General features: G+C 50.2%; 1 protein-coding gene across 3 annotated transcripts in view; it reads left to right on the top strand.

The window, feature by feature from the left end:
- OGDH (oxoglutarate dehydrogenase) overlaps positions 1-20439 on the top strand; it is a 67052-nt gene extending 46613 nt beyond the window's left edge. For all 3 annotated transcript variants that reach the window (XM_065939938.1, XM_065939937.1, XM_065939939.1), the window contains 17 exons: positions 4-150; positions 652-742; positions 1126-1305; positions 5398-5526; positions 10628-10807; positions 11146-11298; positions 12060-12162; positions 12325-12453; positions 12792-12942; positions 13212-13339; positions 13487-13665; positions 14126-14197; positions 14862-14990; positions 15605-15677; positions 18758-18921; positions 19107-19261; positions 19350-20439. In XM_065939938.1, coding sequence (XP_065796010.1) covers positions 4-150; positions 652-742; positions 1126-1305; positions 5398-5526; positions 10628-10807; positions 11146-11298; positions 12060-12162; positions 12325-12453; positions 12792-12942; positions 13212-13339; positions 13487-13665; positions 14126-14197; positions 14862-14990; positions 15605-15677; positions 18758-18921; positions 19107-19261; positions 19350-19470 — 2284 coding nt within the window. In that variant the 3' untranslated portion in view covers positions 19471-20439. The remainder of the gene's footprint in view (positions 1-3; positions 151-651; positions 743-1125; positions 1306-5397; positions 5527-10627; positions 10808-11145; positions 11299-12059; positions 12163-12324; positions 12454-12791; positions 12943-13211; positions 13340-13486; positions 13666-14125; positions 14198-14861; positions 14991-15604; positions 15678-18757; positions 18922-19106; positions 19262-19349) is intronic.
- Positions 20440-23936: the final 3497 nt, after the last annotated feature.

Raw genomic sequence — 23936 nt, 5'->3', positions numbered from 1 at the left:
CAGGTTTGAGGAGTTCCTGCAGCGGAAGTGGTCATCTGAGAAGCGCTTTGGTCTGGAAGGCTGCGAGGTACTGATTCCTGCCCTCAAGACCATCATTGACAAGTCCAGTGAGAACGGAGTGGACTACGTGATCATGGGGATGCCACACAGGTACCTGACCATCCTGTGAGCGTCTGGAGCACAGAAGCGGGGCACTGGGCAAGCCTGGTACACAGTAACCCTAATCCCTGCCCCCAGATGACCATCGTCACAGCAACCCATCATTGGGCAGTCACAGTCACACACGAGGCCATAGGTGGTTGTAGACAGACATCTTGGCCTCATGACCGTATTGGGATCACAGGTGAGGGAGGTTAACCTAGAGGGAAAGTGACTTGGTGACACAAAGCAGAGACCTCAGCTTGAGGAGGCCGAGGATGGAGCATTCACTGCAGGCTGGCAGCATTCTCTGTTTTCTCCTTTTCCTCCTACCTCGCCATGGCCTTGGATGCCAGGCAAGCAGAGGCCAAGTGTCCCCCATCAGCTATCGTCTCAGCTCCTCTTGGGCTGCAGACTGAGGCACTGCCTGTACCTCAGGGGAGAAAGGAGATAAAACAGCATTGCCTGCTGCCCAGGGCCCAGCTCAGACCCTGCTCACTCCTATGTGTCCAGGGGGAGACTGAATGTGCTTGCGAACGTCATCAGGAAGGAGCTGGAGCAGATTTTCTGTCAGTTCGACTCAAAGCTGGAGGCAGCTGATGAGGTGAGATACCTGATTTCTTTTAGAAACTAGTGTAGCTCCAACCCACACAAGACCCTGACTTCATTTATTTCTCCTGAAGGATTTATGGGATCTAGGATCCTCTATACCACTCACAAAAAAAGGAAGTGGCCAGTGGCTGACCTCCCAGAGAAAAGAGAGATGAGAGGCCTGGCAGCCCCCACAGTTCTCCCTGCCGGGGGTGGGGATGTGGCCCTCTAGTTGAGGGACCTCCTCCTTGTACCCTGGGTGGAGCCATTCTTGAAAAAGCCTTCCCATCCTTCTAGGAATGAGAGTTCTGGGTGTAGAAGTAACACAGGACAGGGCTGTCACAGAGAGTAAGCATCTCCCTGCCTAGGTAAAAGCCTCACCGTTTGTGCCGGCAGGGTTCTGGAGATGTGAAGTACCACCTGGGCATGTATCACCGGCGGATCAACCGTGTGACCGACAGGAACATCACCCTGTCGCTGGTGGCAAACCCTTCCCACCTGGAGGCTGCCGATCCTGTGGTGATGGGCAAGACCAAAGCTGAGCAGTTTTATTGCGGGGACACTGAGGGGAAGAAGGTGAGACAATGTGAGCTGGCCAGGGCCAGTCGTGAGGCCAAAAAGTCCAGGACAGGCTCACAGCCACAGGCATGCCTCAGACCTCACATTTCCGAAATTGAACAAAATGTTCTGAGTGAACTTCCAAAGAGTAGCAATAGTAAACCAGTCCCAGTTACAGATACACTTCCTCCCAAGTTGTGACCACCAGGGCTAGGTGGGGAGTAGTTTGTTTTTGTTGTCATCACACCTGTGGAGAAGCTAGTCTTGCAAAATAATTATGATGGTCAAAGAGGTTTTGTCATTGAACAAGAGGAGAGAGTCTTAAGGAAGAGGTGTGGGTGAGCCTAAAGGAAGAATTGTGAAGCTGACAGATAGGAGGAGAGATGGCCCAGTCGGTATTAGGGTGGCACTGTTTAGAGATGGAGAACAGCTCGAGGTCTGGATTGTCCTAGTACAGAGGTGGAGAATAGCTCTAGGTTTGGATGGCCCTAGTACCAGCATTTTCCAGATATGTGATGGTGAATGCTTATTATTGATTAGCCAGCCTGCTGGTATATAGAAATCCTCAATGGATTGTAACTGTTTGTCCTTGTTTGATCTCAAAGTATAAGTCTGTCTTTTACAAATTATATAGTTCTTACTATTGACAACCTCAAAGCCAAGCAATCAGGAAAATCAACTTTTTGTAGTGTCTGTGTGAGCATTCTGGGGCATGTTTGAAGTGAGCATCACCACCGTACTCTCAAGCATCTATTCTTCCTAGAAACAGGGTCACATGTGAGAAAGCTAATAGAACATACACATTGTGATGTAAAGCTGCAGGTTAACTGGTAAGGAACCTCAGAAGAGGAATACACGGGTATGGAAGGAAGTGGAATGAAAGGCAGTCGAATCTTCTCATTGATAGAGCAGATAATTGTCATATTTAATTAAAGAAACAGCAGGACTTAGGTAGATGGGAAGAAAAGAATGTTCCCCAGAGATGAAAGATGGACAAAGATGGCGGCAGGCGGGGGAGGTGCTATGGGCAGAACAGGGAGGAAGTGGGTGGGAGGCAGCCTGGCCGAAGGATGCCCTGGTGAGCCTCAGACTTTTTAGAGGTGGAGCCAATTGTTAGTTTACTAGGTTCTTTAATTCAAGACACTGTAACTCTATTCATACTGTGTTTGGATGGTTTGAGGGTAATGGGGTCCCAGCCGTAGGTGGCATTGGGAATAGGAAGTGGTCCCTGCACCACAGAGAAAGTGTATAGTCCGTGGGGAGGATGTTGGGACATGAGAGTTACTTCCCTGGGCTTGGGAGCCTGGACGGTGCCGCAGAAGCTCCAAACAGGCAGAAAGCGGCTCCCTGTGCAGCCCCCGAGGCCACCAGTGACACTGTGGCGGGGGATGGATGGGGCGGAGAGCAACATCAGTGACCGGCATTTCTGCTGTCCATGCTGGGACACTTGCCAAGACTTTTGTGGCCGGGGAGGGGAACAAGACGGCAGAAAACATTACATGATATTCACATTCATAAATTATAGACGCACAGCCATTCAGGCATCGCTTGATCAGAATGCTGGAAACACCCTGAAAAGTAATGAAATAACTAGACAAAAGCGATGGAGGATATCTAACATGCTTCAGATGATCACAGCAATCAATGCTGTGAGGCCAGGAGAGGCTGGTTAGCCCCATGTGGTCGCCAGGTGCTTGTCTGAGGGAGTGCCCGGTCTACAGGTGTGCCCTGCCCAGTGTGAATGGCCCATGCCCAGAGGCCCCCAGCCTTACCCTTCTCTCTGAGCCCACCCTTGCCCTGCTCAGTGGATGGGTCAGACCCCACCAGTCCTCCACACTTGCCGTCCTTGCTACTCATCCCAAACCTCTAGGCAATTACCTGATTTCTGTTAAACCCAGAATCCAGGAAGCTGGAGTATTTGTTACATAACCTTCAGTGTTTCAGAAAAAAAATATGTAATTTCTATAAATGTGGCCAAGGTTGTTCCGTAAGCTGGTGCAAGATTGAGCCTGACCCAGCTTGGCTCAGGGTTGGCCCTTGGGACGTTCATGTGGGAAAACAGCTCCCCAGTGCTGCAGGCAGAAAGGAGTAGGTAGGAGTATGATTTCGGCAGCCGGTAGCACGCTGGAGACTACAGGGACGACAGGTAGCCTGGCAAGCGGCCCAGTACAGCTTCACCAGAAGATCAAGAGAAATAGCGAGAGGAGAGGGGAGGCTAGCCTGAAGTGCCCAAAGGCAGGAGGCCGAGGTTGTATAGAGAAGGCTCTGCAGAGGAGCAGCTTGCACCCTGGTGATCAGGGCGAGGCGCTGTGTCCCCCGGCTGTTTGGGACCTGGCGAAGCTTCCGTCCTCTGAGGTGGTCCCTGTACAAACCCAGCACTTGTGTCTATTTCTGCCTGTCCTAGAGAGCGCTCCTGCCGCCACCATGGCGGGACACATGGGGTCTGCTACAAAAAGAGTCTAGACTTTGTCTCTGAAGAGCACATGGACCTTCCCTTCCTGGCGTGAGAACCAGGGAGGTGACAGGAGCTGAGGACACCCAGCAAGAGGGCATCACCGAATAGGGGTGGTGGGGTCACGGGGGCACCAAGCCAGCAGGTAACGCAGAGGACAGTGCGAGTGAGTCTCACGGTGCAGGAGGTGTTTATAGATGTGGAAGGAGGAAGGCACAGAAAAAGGATTGGAATTGGAGGTGTTGTAGTTACACAGTGTATAAATTTAGAAATCTCTGTACGCGAACTTAGTATCCATTTTTTGGCTCTGGGCTGAAAGAGCCTAGAAGTGATGGTGTTTTAGTAGTGATGAGCACACAAATAGTCTTAAATGTGATCCTCCACTGAAGGAACCAGGCTCCTTAGAGAAATGTCTGATTCCAGGGCTGGGCAGGAGTCTGAGAAGCTCTTGTGCCAGAAAGCGGGGAGCCACCCCCACCATGAACCCCGGGGCCTGTTTAGACGGCATGGGGCTCCCACACCAAGCCCAGGACGATGTGAGCGTCAAAGTAACTACTGAAACTAGTCAGTTACACCCATTGAATACAACAGGAATTCGTGAGCACATATTAAAACAAATAAAGGTTGAGCAGAGAACGCTGTTACATAACACGAGTGCATAAAGGTAGGGTGACACCTGGTAGCATCCAGGAGGTGCCACGGAGGCTGCTGGGTGGGTGCGGGTGTGGTGAGGAGCAGGATGTAAAGGTTCTCCTCACTGTGCTCCTTACCGAGGAGAAATGGTGAGTTTAAAGGGAGAAACCTGGACAACTACCTGTCTGCATTCACATGGGGCAGGCCACCTCGGGTATCCCAGGTATGGCATGCGGCGTTCCTGAGTCTGTTCACGAAGGACCGTTGGAGCCCAAGGGCTGTCCAGAATGTGGAGATGGGAGAGATAAGGGGCTGCTCGAGGTCAGAGAAGCCGAAGAGGAGTGGTCCTGAGAGCACGTCTGCATGGGACCTAGGGAGAACGGGCTCTGGGCCAGCATTGCTTTCCTTATGAAAGAGCCCTGTGTGGTGGGTTCAGGGGCAGTGGGCATTGGCTCTGCAGCAGATGGTGGTAGGGTGGTGGGTGTGCAGACATGGCGCGTACCACCTGGAACACATCACAGGGGAGAGGGGCTGGGAGGGGCCTGGGGGTCTTTCTGCTTTCCTGCCCTTTTCTTTCTAAGTTTTAAATGATCTCAAAATACATCATTTTGGGGCTTCCCTGGTGGCTCAGTGGTAAAGAATCCACTTGCAGTGCAGGGGACATGGGTTCAGTCCCTGGGCTGGGAATATCCCACACGCCACAGAGCATTTAAGCCTGTGTGCCAACTACTGAGCCTGTGCTCTAGAGCCCAGGAGCCGTGACTGCTGAGCCCTTGTGCCATAGAGTCTGTGTTTTGCAACAAGAGAAGCCACTGCAGTGAAAAGCCCTTGCACCACAACTAGAAAGTCACTCCCACTCTCTGCAACTGGAGAAAAGCCCACACAGCAGCAATGACCCAGCACAGCCAAAAAGAAAATACTACATCATTTTTTGAAAAGTGGATCATGATGTACTCTCCCATGTGCCTTGTGGACATGGTGGCCAGGACCACGTCAGATTTGGGTTCTCCTTTGCCTGTCTGTAGGTCATGTCCATCCTTCTGCATGGGGACGCCGCATTTGCTGGCCAGGGCATCGTTTACGAGACCTTCCACCTGAGTGACCTGCCGTCTTACACGACTCATGGCACTGTCCACGTGGTCGTCAACAACCAGGTAACCTGGGTGGCCCTGGGATCTTTGCAGCAGAGAAGGCTAAGGAGGCCACATCAGCAGTTAGACTTTGTCCTGAGGCTTCTGTGCTCACGTCAGTCTTACTTAGAGGGACATCTTCTTATCATTTAGTACATTTTTTGTTTTCTGATTAATAAACTTGGACAAACAGGATACTTTCTTTTAAGTAGAGAGATGTTAATTATGCTGTTTTAAGAGCATGATATTATTTTAGAATATTTTCTACTAGACCCACAAGCATTTGGATAGCTTTTCTTTCTTAAGAAACTGGGGTTCTATATGCACAGTTTTACATCCACTTCTTATTTACCACAGTGTTTTCTCATGTCTTTACATACTCTTAAAATATTAATTTTTATGACAATATACATTATAGGTTGTTTCATAAAACATATTGCTGTGTTGTTAGACTTTTAAGATTGTCATTTTTCACAGTTTTAAATAATGCTTGTTGAACATTCTTATAAGTAAATATCTCTGTCCAACTCTAAAACATATAACATAGTTTATATCTGTTATTTCCTGTGCCGTGTATCCAAGAGTTCATCTCACCAACTTGTGTGAACTTTGATATAACAGATACTTGAGTTCCTTTAAGTACTGGCACTGTGTCAGGTAACAGGCAGAGAAAGGGCGCGTTCCCTGTCATTATAGAGTTTATCGTTCTAGGTGAGGGAGCAGGGGGCCTACCAGCTACTGGGTTAGCCTGCAGATGTTTCTCTGAGGATTTGACCTTTAGGTGGAAATGCAAGGTCAAGTAGGCAAATGTTAGGGGGCAGGAGCAAGTCAGGGAAGGGTCCCTCTGTCCAAGGGAGGTGATGAAGCTGTCACATCTAAGGTTTGAGGGATTTTTTTGAGAGAAAGCAGCCACCAGCTGCTTCTGCATGGCCGCCAAGAAAGAGGGTCTTACTCCAGATGTGTTGAGAGGCCCTCGGAGGACCAAAGCCAGGAAGTGACGAGACAGTTTGATTTATGAAGATGGTTTGTTGATACATGTGGAATGAGTTAGAGGAAGACAAACAGTTGCAATTGTCCCAGCCAGAAATAGACAGGAAGAAGGGAAAATTTAAACATGAAAGTAAATGTGGTAATCAGTACATAGTGAATGCCCAAGAACTTAAAATGTACAATGTCAAATACAAACAAGACAAGGAGCATTAAGGATGAATGTAACACACAATGTAACAGCTACTGCTTATTGAGTGCCTACCATGTGCCAGACTAAATTAGTGACTTCATATCCTCTAACTTAAAGCGTGATCCCTGTCTTCCCTATGTGGTAGGTGCTATCATTCCCATTTTACACAGGAGAAAATTGAGCAGAGAGTTGAATAGCTTGCTTGAGAGTTGATATTTGAATTGCTTCTTTTAAAAAGCAGTATTAGAAAAACACCAAAGAAAGAGAAAGGTCTAAAAAACAATGCATCGCTGCACTGTGTTTTATTCAGATGACCATGCACAGATAGTCTTTAGTCCTTGTTGGGTAGGAACTGAGTTGCCAGCGGCATGGTCTTCAGTCTGGAAACAGTAGAGCAAAGATCATTCAAAGGGATTGGAAGCCCCAAGACACAGGGAGAGTTTTTCCTTTGTTTGTTTATTTTTAAGAGAAAAGTTTTTCTATATGTAGTCTCCAGAGTCAGATGAATTTCATCTCAGGAGTTTTTTTTTTTTTTTTTTGATTATATATTCTGATGGCAGAATCTATTTGATAATCTCTTATGGATCCTGGCAAGCAGGAGAGGTGCCAAATACTTTTAAAATTTTGTTTAGGGGATTTCCCTGGCAGTCCTGTGGTTGAGACCCCACGCTTCCACTCCAGGGGGACACAACTTCAGTCCCTGATCGGGGAACTAAGATCCTGTAAGCCGTACAGATCAGTCACAATATGTGTGTGTGTGTGTGTGTATCATGCTGCACAATTAATATCTTAATGAAACTGGAAGAAAGATGTAAATATATAAAGCTGAAATAAATAATCATATGGAGGGGCATTGTGGAGATGGCCCCACAATGCTGCAGCAAGACTGGAAACCAAAACTTGTACCACTTCATCAGTAGGGAGCTGGTAAGTAATTTATGATAGATCTCTACATGTGTCACAAAGCTTTAACGAATTAATACATATAAATCAATATACATATACATAGAGTGTTTAGAATAGAGACTGGTGGTGCTAGTGGTAATGAACCTGCCTGCCATTGCAGGAGACATAATAGACACAGGTTCCATCCTTGGGTTGGGAAGATGCCCTGGAGGAGGGCATGGCAACCCACTTTAGTATTCTTGCCTGGAGAATCCCATAGATAGAGGAGCTAGGTGGGCCACAGTCCGTGGGGTCGCAAAGAGTCAGACATGACTGAAGTGTCTTAGCACACACGCATAAATAAGCACTAATGTAAGTTAATAGCAACCACAGTGTAATAAAGCCATGTGAAAGAATGGATGTATATATACTGTTGAAATCATCTGTAAGATACATTAAATGGAGGTGGGGGGTAGAGCAGAATGTGGAGTACAGCTCTATCTGTGTGTGTGTGTCAGTGGGTGCACATATACCCACCATGTGTGCTTAAAGATACAGAAGTCAGTAACAGTGGCAGACATTGAGGAGGGCGTCTGGGGGACTGAGACCTCAAAACTTCGAAGCAGTTCACTTTCTGTGAGGTGAACTGTAACGTGCATGCTATGATTCCTATCTTACCTGGTGCCTACCCACATCTCCCTGTGGGGAGTCCCAGATAGACCATGGGATTGTGCATGGTCTCTGTAAGTGTTTTTCAGAATTCTCGATGGTACATCATTTTTTAATGTTCTCATCGGTGTCTGACTAGTTCTAATCTTTTCTTTAGTCAGTGTGATAAAGGAGTTTATATAAAGGCAATTCATCATAAATAAAGAACTCTCAAACTTCTGTAAAAACCTACAGTTTTACTAATTTTTTTTTAGTCTTTCTGCTGGTTTTGGTACCATCTGTCATGATGTGGGGTCAGTTAAGAAGTTCTGTAGCAGGAAAAGAGGCCTGCTTGGCTGAGGCTCTCATTTCTCTAAGAACACACCTAGGATTTCCCCTTCTACATTTTTCTCCTAAGGAAGCCATCAGATGCAAACTATTTTTGTATAAGAATGTTTATCAAAACCAACGAGTCTTTGTATAAATTTTGGCAAAACTGTAGGGAACAGTATTACATAATCATTAAAATATTTAATATCCTGGTGAAACATTTGCAGTATGGTGAGTGAAAATGCAGGGCACCCTTGCTGCTGGGGAAGGCTGCATGGCCCAGCCACGTTGGAGAGCGCTTGAGGGTATTTGGGTGTAGAACTCAGACCCTGTGGCTTAGTTTTCCCTTCCTAGGAGGAGTGCAGATAACTCAAGTGTTTGCTGGAGAAAACCGGTGTAGAAATGTGTACAGTAACAGTGTATTAATCATAAGTTGGAAACAACATCCACCGACACGAGAATGGATAAATGAACTGTGGTACCATTTAGTACTTAGATTTCACCAAGCTCTGCTAGGAAAGTAAAGGTCCATGTTTCAACCTGGATGAACCATGAATATAAATTTGAACAGAAAGCAAGTTGCAAAGAATCTGTACCACATAAAGAGTATGCTACCTTATGTAAGGTACATAGAATGTATACCTCTGTAGTTTAAAAGACATGGAAATACTCTTCCAAAATGTTTATGTTGTGAAAACCAAAAAAAGTAAGGAGGCTTCCAGATTAAGGGAGACCACAGAGAGGTGGTAACTAATGCACAGTGAAGTGTTGGATTGAGTACTAGGCTGAGGCAGGAAAGACTATATCTTTAGGACTATTGATGAAATGTGTATACTGAGGGGTCTTATAACAATATTCTATAATATCAAACTGCGTGAACTGAACTGTATCACGGCTGGTAAGGCTATGTCCGTGTTTTAAGGACTAGGGACAGTCTTTTGGTCTACAACTTACCTGAAAATGGTTCAGAAAAAATGTGTGTGTGTGAGAGTGCGTGTGTGTAACGGAAAGAGTGTATATAATAAAAGGGGCAAAATGGGAGCCATTGTTGAATCTGAATAAAGAATCTGGGAGTTCTCCGTAGCTTCCAACTTTTTCATGAACCGGAAATGATACCAGTAAGCCTTTTTAATTTTAAAAATCAGTAAGCCTAAGAAGGGGCTTCCCTGGTGATTCAGTGGCAAAGAATCCACCTGCGATGCAGGAGACTCGAGTTACAGTCCTGGGTCGGGAAGATCCCCTGGGGAAGGAAATGGCAATCCACTCCTGTTACTCTTGCTTGGAGAATTCCATGGTCAGAGGAGCCTAGCGGGCTACTTTCCCTGGGGTTGCAAAGAGTTGGACGAGACTTAGCAACTAAACATCAACAACAAACCTAAGATATCTATATATTGTTTACCGACATATGGAATACATATAGCAACGTGTGGAAACTACGTCCTCTACTTTCAGGGCCATGTAGTGTCATACTTTTTGGATGTTTGAAGTAGTTCATAAAAATAAGTTTTAAATGCAGATTATAAAATTACAAATATATGATTAAGTTTTAATGTATCTAAGTGATGAAACCTTTAAATTTTCTTTTCAAAGAAAAAATACTCATGTTAGTGAACAGAGTACAAAATTACAGCAATAGTAGGATCTAAAATTTTATATTTATATTGATATGTGTATGCATGCAAAGAAAATCATCTAGAAAGGAAGGCATCAAGATATTTACACTGAAACTGGTAGAATATAGATGATTTTAATTTTTCATACTCTCTTCCAAACTCTATTCAACAGGTATGAATTTTGTTACCAGAATAGGAAAAAAGAAAAAAAATTTTTTTAAATAGCCCTTTAGGGACCGTCTCAAGAGTAGGCCACATGCAGTCAAGTGACCTCCAGCAGGTGGCCTTCGGCTCTGCCCTGTCTGCCATTAGCCCCACCCTCACCCTCAGACATATCCACTCTCGCCCCAGCCCTGTCCCCACCCTGCCATTGACCTGGGGGTAGACTTGCCCTGGCCCACTCTACTTCTGTCCCGATAATGCTTAGCAGTGTGCCAAGCCCCCTGGCCAAGCTGCCTGTCCCTTGCAGATCGGCTTCACCACAGACCCGCGCATGGCCCGCTCCTCACCCTACCCCACTGATGTGGCCCGAGTGGTGAATGCCCCTATCTTCCACGTGAACTCGGATGACCCAGAGGCAGTCATGTATGTGTGCAAAGTTGCAGCCGAGTGGAGGAGCACCTTCCACAAGGATGTGGTGGTGGACCTGGTGAGTGACCTTAGCCTGTGTCCTGGAGAGAGGGGTTAGGGCTCCCTAGGGCCAGGGGACACCTCCCTTCCCCTCCCGAGAGCTCCTGTGTCTTTGACTTGGTTGCCCCAACCTGGGCAAGAAGGTAATTGGGGTCCTGTGCCAAGATAGTCCCAGGTCATTCTTGTTTCATCGGGGGACAGTCAAAGCAATTCTAGTGTGTGAAGGAGAGGGAGATAGGACCCTAATTCTAGAGGAGGTCAACTGAGGTGTCAACTAGGAGAAATGGGACACGTCCTCATAGGTCCTGGGTCCCGACTGACATGGTCCCTGATGCTGGGGTCTCCCGGCGTGCCCAGGTGTGTTACCGGCGCAACGGCCACAACGAGATGGATGAGCCCATGTTCACCCAGCCGCTGATGTACAAGCAGATCCGCAAACAGAAGCCCGTGCTGCAGAAGTATGCAGAGTTGCTGGTGTCGCAGGGCGTGGTCAATCAGCCTGAGTACGAGGTGCGTCCCTGGCTCTGTCCTGGTGGGTCTTTCCGGAGCCAAGGGGGGATAGAAAAGACCCACCACAGGGCCAGTGCTCACTTCTGCAGAGCACTTAGGATCCAAGTGAGGACATGTGAAATATTTACAACTACAGCATTTCAGCACATAACCTGGAAGGTCCAGGCTACTGAGGAGTTAGTTCCATGAGGGAGGTGGGACCTGAGAGGACTTCACCTTGGCCTCTGAGGCTCACAGAGCCCAGTGCAGAGGGGTGAGGGGGTGAGAGGGGGGTGAGGGACCCAGCTCAGTAAAAGACCTGCTGCGAGCTGATCTTTCTGGCTGGTCATGAGAGGAAAGGCCCATGCAGAGCAACAGAGAAAGATGAGCAGTGCAGGTCCTGAGCACGCAGAGTCAGGGGCCTGTGAGTGAGGCTGGTGCTGGGATCAGGGCAGGCGCCAAGATGGCACTCAGGCTCAGTCCTCCTGGGGCTGTGCTCGGAGCCCAAGAACTGGACCAGTTCATTAGGAAGACTGGAGGGAGGGTGAGCAGGACCCACAGCCCGCAGTGGAGAAGGAGCCGCTGGGACGGAAACACTACCAGGCTTCCCACAGATCTCCCAGAGGTGATGCGTGTTGGGAGGAGAAGCCAGGGGTCCGTGGGGTCTGAGGGACTCTGCACCGGGAAGGTGCTGTGTGCCCTGGCTCGGTGTATGCTGGCTGGGTGCCCGGCACGCCCTGTGCAGGGCAGTGCTGACGGCTGCATTGTGCGCGATCCTCTAGGAGGAGATCTCCAAGTACGACAAGATCTGTGAGGAGGCCTTCACCAGGTCCAAGGACGAAAAGATCTTGCATATCAAGCACTGGCTGGACTCCCCCTGGCCTGGTGAGTGAGGCATGCCACCGGTGAACCCCTTCCGCCCACACCCCATGGGTCCCAGAATCAGACCCCCGACTGCCGCTCTCAAAGGAAGAAGATCTCGGCCACCTCTCAGCAGCATTTCACACGTCCACGGTTCCTTATGTCAGCCTGCCCTTTCTGCCCCAGGCTTCTTCACCCTGGACGGGCAGCCGAGGAGCATGACCTGCCCCTCCACGGGCCTGACGGAGGACATTCTCACACACATTGGGAACGTGGCCAGCTCCGTGCCTGTGGAGGATTTCACCATTCACGGAGGTGAGGGTGCCCTGCCCTGCCCCGCCTCGGCCAGCACCCGGGCCTTCGGAAGTAGTGCCGACTCCCTTCTGGCCTGAGACTGGTCCCCGTCTGGCTCAGGTTCCTGCCTCGTTCAAGGCCGTGCAAGGGTGATTGGATGAGGGTAGCCTGTCTCCTCACCCCTGCCCCGGCATGGTCTTCAGCCAGCAGAGCAGTGGATGAAGGCATGGGATGTCACAGCCTCCCTGGTCTGGACACCTCTCTTCTGGCAACTCTGGACCCCAGAAGCTGGGGCTGCAGGGAACTCTTGAACTAAGCGGGTGTTCGGGGCGTCTGGTGAACACCGTCTGTCTCTGCAGGGCTGAGCCGGATCCTGAAGACCCGTGGGGAGCTGGTGAAGAACAGGACTGTGGACTGGGCTCTGGCAGAGTACATGGCTTTTGGCTCCCTACTGAAGGAGGGCATCCATATCCGGCTGAGCGGCCAGGATGTGGAGCGGGGCACTTTTAGGTAATGGCCTTGGTGTTCTTGTGGGCCCTTCAGAGCGGAGGAGATGCAAAAGAAGGGCTGTGGTGTTTGTCTTCCAGATGAAAATCACTGCCAGGAAGCAGTCGTTAGATCCCATTGTCTCAGGCCCAGAAGCACCCTATTCCTGCTCTGATTAGATGCTTTTGTTAAGAACGAGGCTTTGTGCCCCCAGCAGCGGCTGTGCGTGGGGTCTAGTCTGAGCCGCGTGCAGGGCCGGCTCCTGCCTGCTAATCTGTGCCGTTCTGCCGCAGCCATCGCCACCATGTCCTGCACGACCAGAACGTGGACAAGAGAACCTGCATCCCCATGAACCACCTCTGGCCCAACCAGGCCCCCTACACCGTGTGCAACAGCTCCCTGTCCGAGTATGGCGTCCTGGGTGAGCACTGGGGCCCGCGAGGCCCTCCTCCCTGTCCTCCCAGCCACCCTCTCCCCATTGCTTCCCCGACCCCCCCCTCCTCCCCACCTCCCCTTACCACCCACCAGCTGACTGCAGTCCGGTCTCCTCCTTCCTCCTGCTCTGCAGGCTTTGAGCTGGGTTTTGCCATGGCCAGTCCTAACGCCCTGGTCCTCTGGGAGGCCCAGTTTGGTGACTTCCATAACACGGCCCAGTGCATCATCGACCAGTTCATCTGCCCGGGACAAGCCAAGTGGGTGCGGCAGAACGGCATCGTGCTGCTGCTGCCCCACGGCATGGAGGGCATGGTGAGCCCCCCACCCCTTCCCTGGCAGACCTAGGAAGGGCCTGCCTGGGACCCTGGTCCCGAGACTGGCACGGTGCAGGCTCTGCTGGTGTTCCCCACCTCCTTGGAGGCAAGAGGCAGGTCCTGCTCAGTTCTGGATAAGAAGTGGGGGTGTGGCTGGGGCCCGCTCAGCTTCAGGCAGTCCCCGTGCTCTCCCTCCCTCCTCCCCCAGGCCCTGTGAGGGGTTTTCTTAACACTCCAGTTTGGAAGTCATGAGGAGCCAGGAGTACTCGGCCCTGTCCTGATGTGAAAACTCCTCCTCCACTCCATAGGCAGGAGGAGAAGGAATTAAACTGTTGGCAGGAAAGAGATAACTTGGTGTTTTTCAGACCAGAAATGAGCAAGTTGGTTAAGAGAAGTACTGAATGCAGCTGTCAGAATGGGGGAAGCTCCTGATTTGTAACTTGTGTGTCTGGTTCCAGGGCCCAGAACATTCCTCCGCCAGGCCAGAGAGGTTCCTGCAGATGTGCAATGATGATCCAGACGTCCTGCCGGTAAGTAGCCACCACCTGGGCGTCTGTGGGCACCTCTGAAGGTGCCACTGCTCTGTCCCTCTCAGGAGTCGTAGGTGGGCCCACGCCTGCTTGTGTCCTGGAAATGAGAGGCCTCTTCAGAGCATAGAAGACAGTACCAGGCTGCTTCCTGCAGCAGAAGCTTTTAGGAGTAATACTGTCTGTGTTTTGATTCAGGCAAGTTATTTATTGCAGCTTTCATGATCTTAGTTCCCTAGCCAGGGATTGAACCTGCACGCTCGGGAGCTCAGAGTCCTAACCACTGGACTGCCAGGGAGTTCCCCAAGCAGACATTTTAGAGGAAAGAACTCTGGGGTGATTTTAGTGAAACTTTAAGAGCTGAGAGGAAATTACTGGGAGTCAGTTTCTAAGGAAAATCTGAATTGGTTTTAGCTAGACCCTGTGTCTGTCCTAGGCCAGGCAGTAGTTTTCAGAGACATAGGGATAAATGTGGGGCTGAGAATTCCATTCAGAGCTTAGAGCTGACTGGCTGAGCTCTGTCTGTGTCCCCTTTGCGTGCATCTCAGAGGGAGTTGAGGTGCCTAAGGCTGGAACCCGGGGCCTTCTGAAGCTGTCTGCCTCAGTGCCTCCCACAGCAGGGTGCTTAGAGTCATTGGGCCTCTGGCCTTCTACCTCTTTGCTATAGGACCTTAAGGAAGCCAACTTTGACATAAATCAGCTGTATGATTGCAACTGGGTTGTCGTCAACTGCTCTACCCCTGGCAACTTCTTCCACGTGCTACGTCGCCAGATTCTCCTGCCCTTCCGGAAGCCGGTCAGTTGGGGGTGTCCCTGCTCAGAGAGGCCTGGCCTGAGGACTCCAGGGCCCCAGCCCAATGGGAGGATGAACATGTGAGCGGGTGGTTGTAGGTGGTGTGTTGAGCTTGGAGGAGAGGTGAGCCCCGCCTCAGGGGCCAAAGGAGCAGAGGGTCCTCAGGAAGCAGGCTCCTGGGCAGGGTGTTGAAGGGTGAGTGGGCGTGTGTGTGAAGGGTCCAAGGGGAGAATGCTTCCTGCTGCTGCCGGTAACTGTGCAGGTAATAGAGCAGGGCAGCCCTGGCCACAGGCAGGGACACCCAGGAAAGCCTCAGGTGTCTTTCCCAGGTATAGCGTAGCGGTGCCAAGGGTTCTGAGCAGACTGGGGCGGGCCCTGGAGGAGAGGGTGCCTAGCTGAGCAGAGCCCAACGTCTCAGGGCACAGGAGGAGAGCCCAGGGGCAAACAGCATCATCCTGTTTCCTCCTTTCACCTCAGACCTGCGCTCCTCCTGACTATAGAGCCAGGAGGGCAGCAGGAGGGCCTGCTCTGGAGACGGGCCTGGGCAGCCCCTTGCTGCCCTCCTTCTTGAATACTTAGAACCTGGTCTGTCATGAGCCTGTGCTTCTGTGTTTCAGCTCATCATCTTCACCCCGAAGTCCCTGCTGCGGCACCCCGAGGCCAGGTCCAACTTTGACGAGATGCTTCCAGGTAGGCGTGAGGGGGCTGGGCATTTGGAGGGGGTCTTAACTGCTGCTGTGTTAGGGGGCTTGTCAGTCTCACTGTGGTCCTTGCCACATTTTTGGTTATTGGGTAAAGACCACTGAACACGACAGCCAGGGTGTCAGAGCTTGTGTGCAGATTGGTCCAACAGCATGTCTTCTCTTGTCCCACCAGGATCCACAGCCTTAGCTGGGTGCATCCCTAGGACTCTCTTAGAGGCAGTGAAATGAGTCCGAGGTTAGAGTGCACCCTGCTGCCTGACCACTGCTCCCGGGGGCTGACAGCGGCCAGGGGCAGAGGAGAGGCACTGGGTGGGTAGGGCCTGCCACGTAACACCCAGCTCAGTGGGGTGAGGGGAGGCCCACAGCACTGCAGTCTCACCTGGACAGCAGACAGGCGCTGGCAGCATGCAGCAGCCCTGCACATCCCCATCACTGCCAGCCATGGAGCCCCCTTTAGTTTTCTATCATGCTAAATCCTGTCTTTGGTTTTTTCCCTTTTATTATTATTATGGTGAAATATGCATTATATAAAATATACCATCTTAGCCACTTTTAAGTGTACAGTTCAGTGGCATTAATAAACACATTCACCAGACTTCCTTGGTAGTCCAGTGGTTAAGATGCAGCACTTGCACTGCACGAGGCATGGGTTTGATCCCTGGTTGAAGGAAAGCAACTCCCCCATCACCCCTTCTCCCCAGCCTCTGGCACCCACCATTCTGCCTTCTGTCTCTATAGGTTTGACTCCTCTAGGAACTGTATATAAGTGGAATTGTATAATATTTGTCTTTATGTGACTAGCTTATGATATCCTCAGGGTTCATCCATGTTGTAGCATGTGTCAGAATTTCCTTTTTTTTTAAAGCTGAATAGTATTCTATTGTATGTATATGGTATATACACTTTTTGTTTGTTCATCTGTCAATGGACACTTGGGTGGCCTCCACATTTTAGCCATTGGGAATAATGCCACAATGAACATGGGTGTACCAGTCTTTCTTCAAGACCTTGCTTTTGATTCGTTTGGATATATACCAAGAAGCAGAATTGCTGGGTCATATGGTAACTCTTGTAGTGTAACATACTGTTTTCCATAGTGGTTCCCAAGAGTGCACAAGGTTCTAGCTTCTCTGCATGGCTTGCCAACACTAGAACTGTTTTCTCTTTCTGTGTTTGTTTTGCAATAGCTATCCTTGTGATCATGAAGTAGTATCTCATTGCAATTTTGATTTTCATTTCCCTAATGATTAGTGATGTCGAGCGTCTTTTCATGTGCTCACTGGCCATCTGTATGTTGTCTTTAGAGAAATGTCGTACGTCCTTGCCCATTTTTTAGTTGGTTTGCTTATTTTGTTGAGTTGTGAGATTTCTCTCCATTTACTGGATATAGATGCTTTATCAGATATATGACTTGCAACTATTTTCTTCCATCTGTGTTGTCTTCTGATGTACAAACTTTTTTAATTTTTATAAAGTCCACTTTTTCTATTTTTTTTCTTAAGAAATCCTTGTCAAATTCAGTGTTTAAGTTTTATAATTTCAGCTCTTGGTCTGCCTTTAATCCATTTTGAGTCAGTGTTTCTGTGTGGTGTAAGGGCCTAGCTTCATTTGCATATGGGTATCCAGTTTTCCCAGCACCATTTGTTGAAGAGACTGTCCTTTCCCCATTGGATGTTATTGGTTCTCTTGTCAAAATCATCTGACCATATACGTAAAGCTTTATTTCTGAACTCTCTTCTCTTCCATTGGTCTGTATATCTGTCTTTGTGCCAATACCACGCTCTGATATTGTAGCTTTGTAATAAGTTTTGAAATCAGGAAACATGAGTCCTCCAACTTTGTTTTTCTTTTTCAAGATAGTTTTGACTATTTAGGATCCTTTGGGATACCATGAATCTTAGGATGGATTTTATTTCTGCAAAAAAAGTCCATGTCCTTGGGATTTTGATAAGGATTACATTGAATCTATAGATTGCTTTGGTCGTATTAACATTGTGACAGTGTTAAATCTTCCAGTCCATGAACACAAATGACTTTCCATTTATTGGTATCTTTAACTTCTTTCAGTAATGTTCTGTAGTTTTCAGTGTACAAGTTTTTCATTTTCTTGGTTAAGTTTGTTCCTAAGTGATTTTATTTATTTAATGCTGTTTCAAATAGGATTTTTTTCTTTTTTTAACTTTCGGATTGCTCATATAAATACAACTAAATTCTTAGTGTTAATTTTCTATCCTGTAATTCTGCTGAATTCATTTATTAGTTTTAACAAGTGTGTGTGTGTGTGTGTGTGTGTGTGTGTGTGTAATCTTTAGGGGTTTCTACATATAAAAAAGATGATTTTACTTATTCCTTTCCAATTTAGATACCTTTTATTTCTTTTTCTTGCCTAATTGCCCTGGCTAGAATTCCAGTGTTATGTTGAATAGAAGTGGTGAGAACGGACATTCTTGCCTTGTTTGTGATCTTAAAGAAAATGCTTTCAGTCTTTCACCAATGAGTATGATGTTCACAGTGGGTGTCTCATATCTGGCCTTTTTTTGTGTGAAGGTAGTTTCCTTCTAATCCTAGCATTTGTGTGTGTAGCATGAATGTGAGCATGTCCTGTGCTGCATATGTGTCACTAAGTGAACCCCTCATTTTGAATGCAGCTTTCTGAAGTCAGCCTTGTTCCCAGAGGGATGGTTCAGGCCATGAGCATTTGAATATTTGCTCCAGTTTCCAATGTGGAAAGTTTTGGTGTTTGTAAACTCAGGAGGAGTCTGAGCAGAGTGGTCATGGGGTGCTCTACTAGTCCTAGCTGTCCCCCAAGTCTGAGGCATATCATTCTGAAGAATGAACTGATGTCACTTGTTTTCCAAGGCTGTTAGGCTACCATGCCTGTTAGGTTCTCTCAGTGTGGATTAATGCAAGGACATCACAGGCTGGTGGGAGGGGCAGCGTCCTAACCCTCAGAAACCCTGTGTTCTGGTGTCAGTCATGGTACAGCCCCACCTCACGGAGGGAAGGCCCTAGACACCCTCAGCCAAGTCCTGAGCAAATCCCCTGGCCATGGGGATTCTCTCGTAGGAACCCACTTCCAGCGGGTGATCCCAGAAGATGGCCCTGCAGCACAGAACCCAGGAAACGTCAAGAGACTTCTCTTCTGTACCGGCAAAGTGTACTATGACCTCACCCGAGAGCGCAAAGCGCGGGACATGGTGGAGCAGGTGGCCATCACCAGGATCGAGCAGGTGAGGGCTTGTGGTTCTCGGACCAGTGCTGGCGGCCCTCCTCCAGGCGTCCGGGCCCTCGAGCTCTCCCAGAGGTTCTGGTTTGGGCGTCTTTTAGGGGTCACCGCGCTCCCCGCTGGGGCCACCAGCCTCGCCCATCACTCTGAGCATTGCCTCCTGACAGGAGCTTCTCTCTCTCCCCCCAGCTGTCGCCTTTCCCCTTCGACCTCCTGCTGCAGGAGGTCCAGAAGTACCCCAATGCTGAGCTGGCCTGGTGCCAGGAGGAGCACAAGAACCAAGGCTACTACGACTACGTGAAGCCCAGGCTGCGAACCACCATCAGCCGCGCCAAGCCTGTGTGGTAGGGACGCGGGCAGTCAGCTGGGGCCGCGAGGGTGACGAGCCCCGGCCCCCTCAGTGGCCCTCACCCTCACTGTCGCCGCCCTCAGGTACGCTGGCCGGGACCCAGCAGCAGCTCCAGCCACTGGCAACAAGAAGACCCACCTCACGGAGCTGCAGCGCCTCCTGGACACAGCCTTCGACCTGGACGCCTTCAAGAACTTCTCGTAGATGCTGCCCGGGCTGCTTGGGCCGCCCTGCACCTCACGACTGCCCCTTGCTTCCAACTAAAGCATCGTGCCTCCGCACTGCCCGCACCTGTGCCCATCCTTCCCGCACACGCCCCGTGCTCACTTAGGAACTAGGCTGTTGCCCCCTCCTGTGCTTGGCTGCCCCCCCAAGCCAGATACCCGCCGGGCTCTACAACTTCTGTCCAGCTGAGCAGCCTTCATGGAGACAGTGGGGAGCGGGAGAAGGAGAGGGAAGCCCCTGCAGGTGTCCTGGGAGGGACAGGTCTGCCCCCACCCCATCCCCCCAGCTCACCCCTACAGGACTGGCCTCATGCGGCATCCCCCTATGCCAGCAGTCCTGGTCACCCAGCAAGGGGTTCCCACACCTGGACAAGGGTGGCCTCCTCTCCCCAAGCTGAGCCCCCACCCCCTCACAGGAGCCATCACTGTCTGAGGGTTTGTAGGGTGGGTGGGCTCTGGCAGGACCCTCACCATGCGGTGGACCAAGGGCACTGCTGCGGGACGGCTGCTGGGAGCTGGCCCGAGACTGACCTGGCACAGAGCGGGAGGGTCCACTCTGCAGTGACCACTTCCACCGCTCCAGAGGGTCCCGGCCGTGTGCAGGGCCGCACACACTCCACCACCTGGGGCTGGGTGTGGCCACGAAGTGCCACTCAGATCCGGGGTTCCGGCTGCTCCTCTGGTCCTGCTCTCCCTTCACCGCCTAGCCATCTCCTTTCCTCTTCCCTTCAATGCGATGGAGACTCCAAAGCGCTCTTCTCTCTGCTGTGCCAAAGCTGGTCAGAGGGGGAGAGGAGGGGCAGGAGTGAGAGGCAGCAAACGGCCAAGGGGCCAGCTCCCCTGACCCATCACAGGGACAAATCTGATTTATTTATTTTGGTTAAAAAAAGTAACAAGAACAACTTTGCATTGCATTTGGCTTAACCCATAAAAACTGAGTTCTCCTTGAGCCTGTGTATGGTGTCATTCTTTCTGCTTCGCCGTCTCCTCCAAGGAAAAGGCTACCCCAGCATCTCTGCCCTGCCTGGGAAGCGGCTCTCCTCCCTGCTGCGCTTGGGTGAAACTCCTCCCTCCCGACCACCTCCCTGTGGCTGCCAGCAGCGCCAGGAGATTGGCCACTGTCCTCCTCCTCACCTGGCCTCTCCATCCTTATCGTTGCAGATTGTGTCTGATGCACCCTTATTTCTGAGTATGCCCTGCTCCCCGTCCCCCAGCACACTCCACCTAAAAAAGTACTCAGCCATCTGAGCCAGCATGCATGGTGGGCTCGCCCTAGGACACTTTTAGCACCCTCCGGGAGCCCAAACCACTCATCGGACCTCGGGAGGGAAGCCATCATACCAGCCGAGCCTTCACCAGGCCCTGTTCCCTTTTGACACTAGCCCCACTGCCTTGAACCCACACCACGCCGGCCTTGGTTCCCTGGAGGGTGGACAGGTCCCAGCACTGACGGAGGGCTCGGGGAAAGGCCTGGATGTGGACAGGCGTTAACTTCCAGCGTGGGGCCCCCCGGTGTTCACCCCATCTTCTGGGCCACACCAGGGTCCCTTGTCCTTGAAGCCTTTTCAGAATGTCTTCATTTTGTTCAGAGGTTGCCCAAGGGTCCTCCCAACCTGCCTTTGTCTCAGGCAGGTGGCGGGGAGGGAGTGGGAGACAGGACTGCTGTCCCTGTGGGCTTCGAAACGAGCACCCCATCCATCCGATGTGGTCAGCCAGGCAGGTTAGAGCTAAAAGAGACAAATGGCTCAGGAGCCCCTTTCCTTTCCTGGAGAGACCCCCAGTGCTCTGAGGGGGGAGCTGTCCTGTACTCTGGGGAGTTAGAGTCCAGTCCAGAGCACATAGAGCTAAGACACAAGATGGAAGCTGGGCCCTCACGTCTTGCTGCTTCCAGTCTGGTCGGGGGATGCAGGGGAGCCAAGAGCCCAAGGGGGTCTGGTTACTTCTGAAAAGGGGGGCATCTGAGGGAGCCACCACCATGGACCCTTTTTCGGGGCTGGGTTCACAGGAATGGGGCAAGGGACTCAGCAGATCTCTCCAACTCCCACGGCTCTGCGGGGTCTGCAACCCTGCCCACATCCAGGGAGAGCAGACCTGAGGCTTTGGAAAGATGAGGCATAATTAGACCACGCTGGGCCACACGCTGGGCAGAGACTACTCTGGTCAGCTCTGTTCTGCTTCAGTCATCAGTTGCCTCTTTCCTAAAATCAGAGCAATGATGGGAAGGAAGGAACCTCACTGTCTCGGAGAGCAGCCTTAGTGACCTTAGACGGGATTTCCAGGGGAAATCCCTGGACCCATGTGCGGGAGAAAGTGCAAGTGTGTGTGTCGGTGTGAACACATGTGTTTGTGTCTGACATGCCTCTGTGTGTGTGAGTATGCATAAGCATGTGTGTGCCTGGGCCACGATGCAGATTCCTGGCCTTTCTGAATATAAAGGTCCATCTCCCACCTGCACCTGTGAAAGGATCGGAAGAGGGTCAGCATGCCTGGCAAAAGGGGCTGTCACTGGGAGGGGCGCCCAGGACAGGTGGGCCTGAGCCAAGGAGGAGCCAAGGGGTTCAAGTCCCAGCCATGTGGGTTAGAGTCCCAAGGTGAGGGGAACGGTTTCAGAGGGAGGTGCTGATGGACCTTTCGAGAACCAGCGACGCAATGCAGGAGCATCCGAGTTTCCAGTGACCGTCATAACGACAAATCACAGTGCCACAAGCCAGAGGTGGGGGTGGGGGACCACAGGAACTCACACTGTGAGTCTGGAGGCCAGCATCTGAAAGCGAGGTGTTGGCAGGGCCGTGCTCCCTCTGCAGGCTCCAAGGCAGGATCTTCTCGTGCTTTTCCAGCTTCCCAGGCTGGTAGCCTCATAACTGCTGTCTCAGCTCTGCGGTCACATAGCTGTCTGTGTCTCTGTCTCTAAGCTCCCCCAGCCTCTCTCTGATGTTTTCAGGGTCCACCTGAAGAATGCAGGATAAACTCCTCCTCTCATAACTTACACCCTTTGCCATATGAGGTGACATATTCAAGCGACTAGGATGTGGACATGTTTGGGGGGGCTTCCATTTTGCCTACTGTATGGAGCTACATCCTAGGACAAGAAGTGGGTACTATGGTCAGCAGATAAGATAGGGGGTCCCCAGAAAAAATGAACCGGGCATGGGTTTCTTGGCATAAGAGAAGCCATTTTTTGAAGCCATTTTCTTTGGCTGCACCAGGTCTTAGTATCAGCACACAGATCTTTTAATCACAGCATGCTAATTCTTAGTTCCAGCATGTGAGATCTAGTTCCCTGACCAGGGATCGAATCCAGGTCCCTTGTATTGGGAAAGCAGAATGTTTGCCTCTGGACCACCAGAGAAATCCCTAAGAGAAGCCATTTTGTGACATAAGCTTCACCACAGTGCTTGCCCTTGAACATTCCTCAGTAATAGTGATCTTAAGGGGGGGAAAGATCAAATGTTATCAGGCAAGAGAAATAACAATCAGTTTAGTTGCTCAGTCGTGTGCAACTCTTTGCAACTCCATGAATCGCAGCTCACTACGCCTCCCTGTCCATCACCAACTCCCGGAGTTTACTCAAACTCATGTCCATAGAGCCAGTGATGCCATCAAGCCATCTCATCCTCTGTCGTCCCCTTCTCCTCCTGCCCCCAATCCCTCCCAGCATCAGGGTCTTTTCCAATGGGTCAACTCTTCGCATGAGGTGGCCAAAGTACTGGAGTTTCAGTTTCAGCATCAGTCCTTCCAATGAACACCCAGGACTGACCTCCTTTAGGATGGACTGGTTGGATCTCTGTGCAGTCCAAGGGACTCTCAAGAGTCTTCAACACCACAGTTCAAAAGCATCAATTCTTCGGCGCTCAGCTTTCTTCTTAGTCCAACTCTCACATCCATACATGACCAATGGAAAAACCATAGCCTTGACTAGACAGACCTTTGATGGCAAAGTAATGCCTCTGCTTTTTAATATGCTATCTAGGTTGGTCATAACTTTCCTTCCAAGGAGTAAACATCTTTTAATTTCATGGCTGCAATCACCACCTGCAGTGATTTTGGAGCCCCCCAAAATAAAGTCTGACACTGTTTCCACTGTTTCCCCATCTATTTACCATGAAGTGATGGGATGAGATGCCATGATCTTTGTTTTCTGAATGTTGACCTTTAAGCCAAATTTTTCACTCTCCTCTTTCACTTTCAACAGGCTTTTTAGTTCCTCTTCACTTTCTGCCATAAGTGTGGTGTCATCTGCATATCTGAGGTTATTGATATTTCTTCCAGCAATCTTGATTCCAGCTTGTGCTTCTTCCAGCCCAGCGTTTCTCATGATGTACTCTGCATATAAGTTAAATAAGCAGGGTGACAATTTACAGCCTTGACATACTCCTTTTCTTATTTGGAACCAGTGTGTTGTTCCATGTCCAGTTCTAACTGTTGCTTCCTGACCTGCATATAGGT

Source organism: Muntiacus reevesi, chromosome 6 (genome assembly GCF_963930625.1).
Source record: "Muntiacus reevesi chromosome 6, mMunRee1.1, whole genome shotgun sequence".
NCBI classification, from domain to species: domain Eukaryota; kingdom Metazoa; phylum Chordata; class Mammalia; order Artiodactyla; family Cervidae; genus Muntiacus; species Muntiacus reevesi.
Note: the sequence above shows the minus strand (reverse complement) of the source record. Positions and strands in the feature narration are given on the sequence as shown.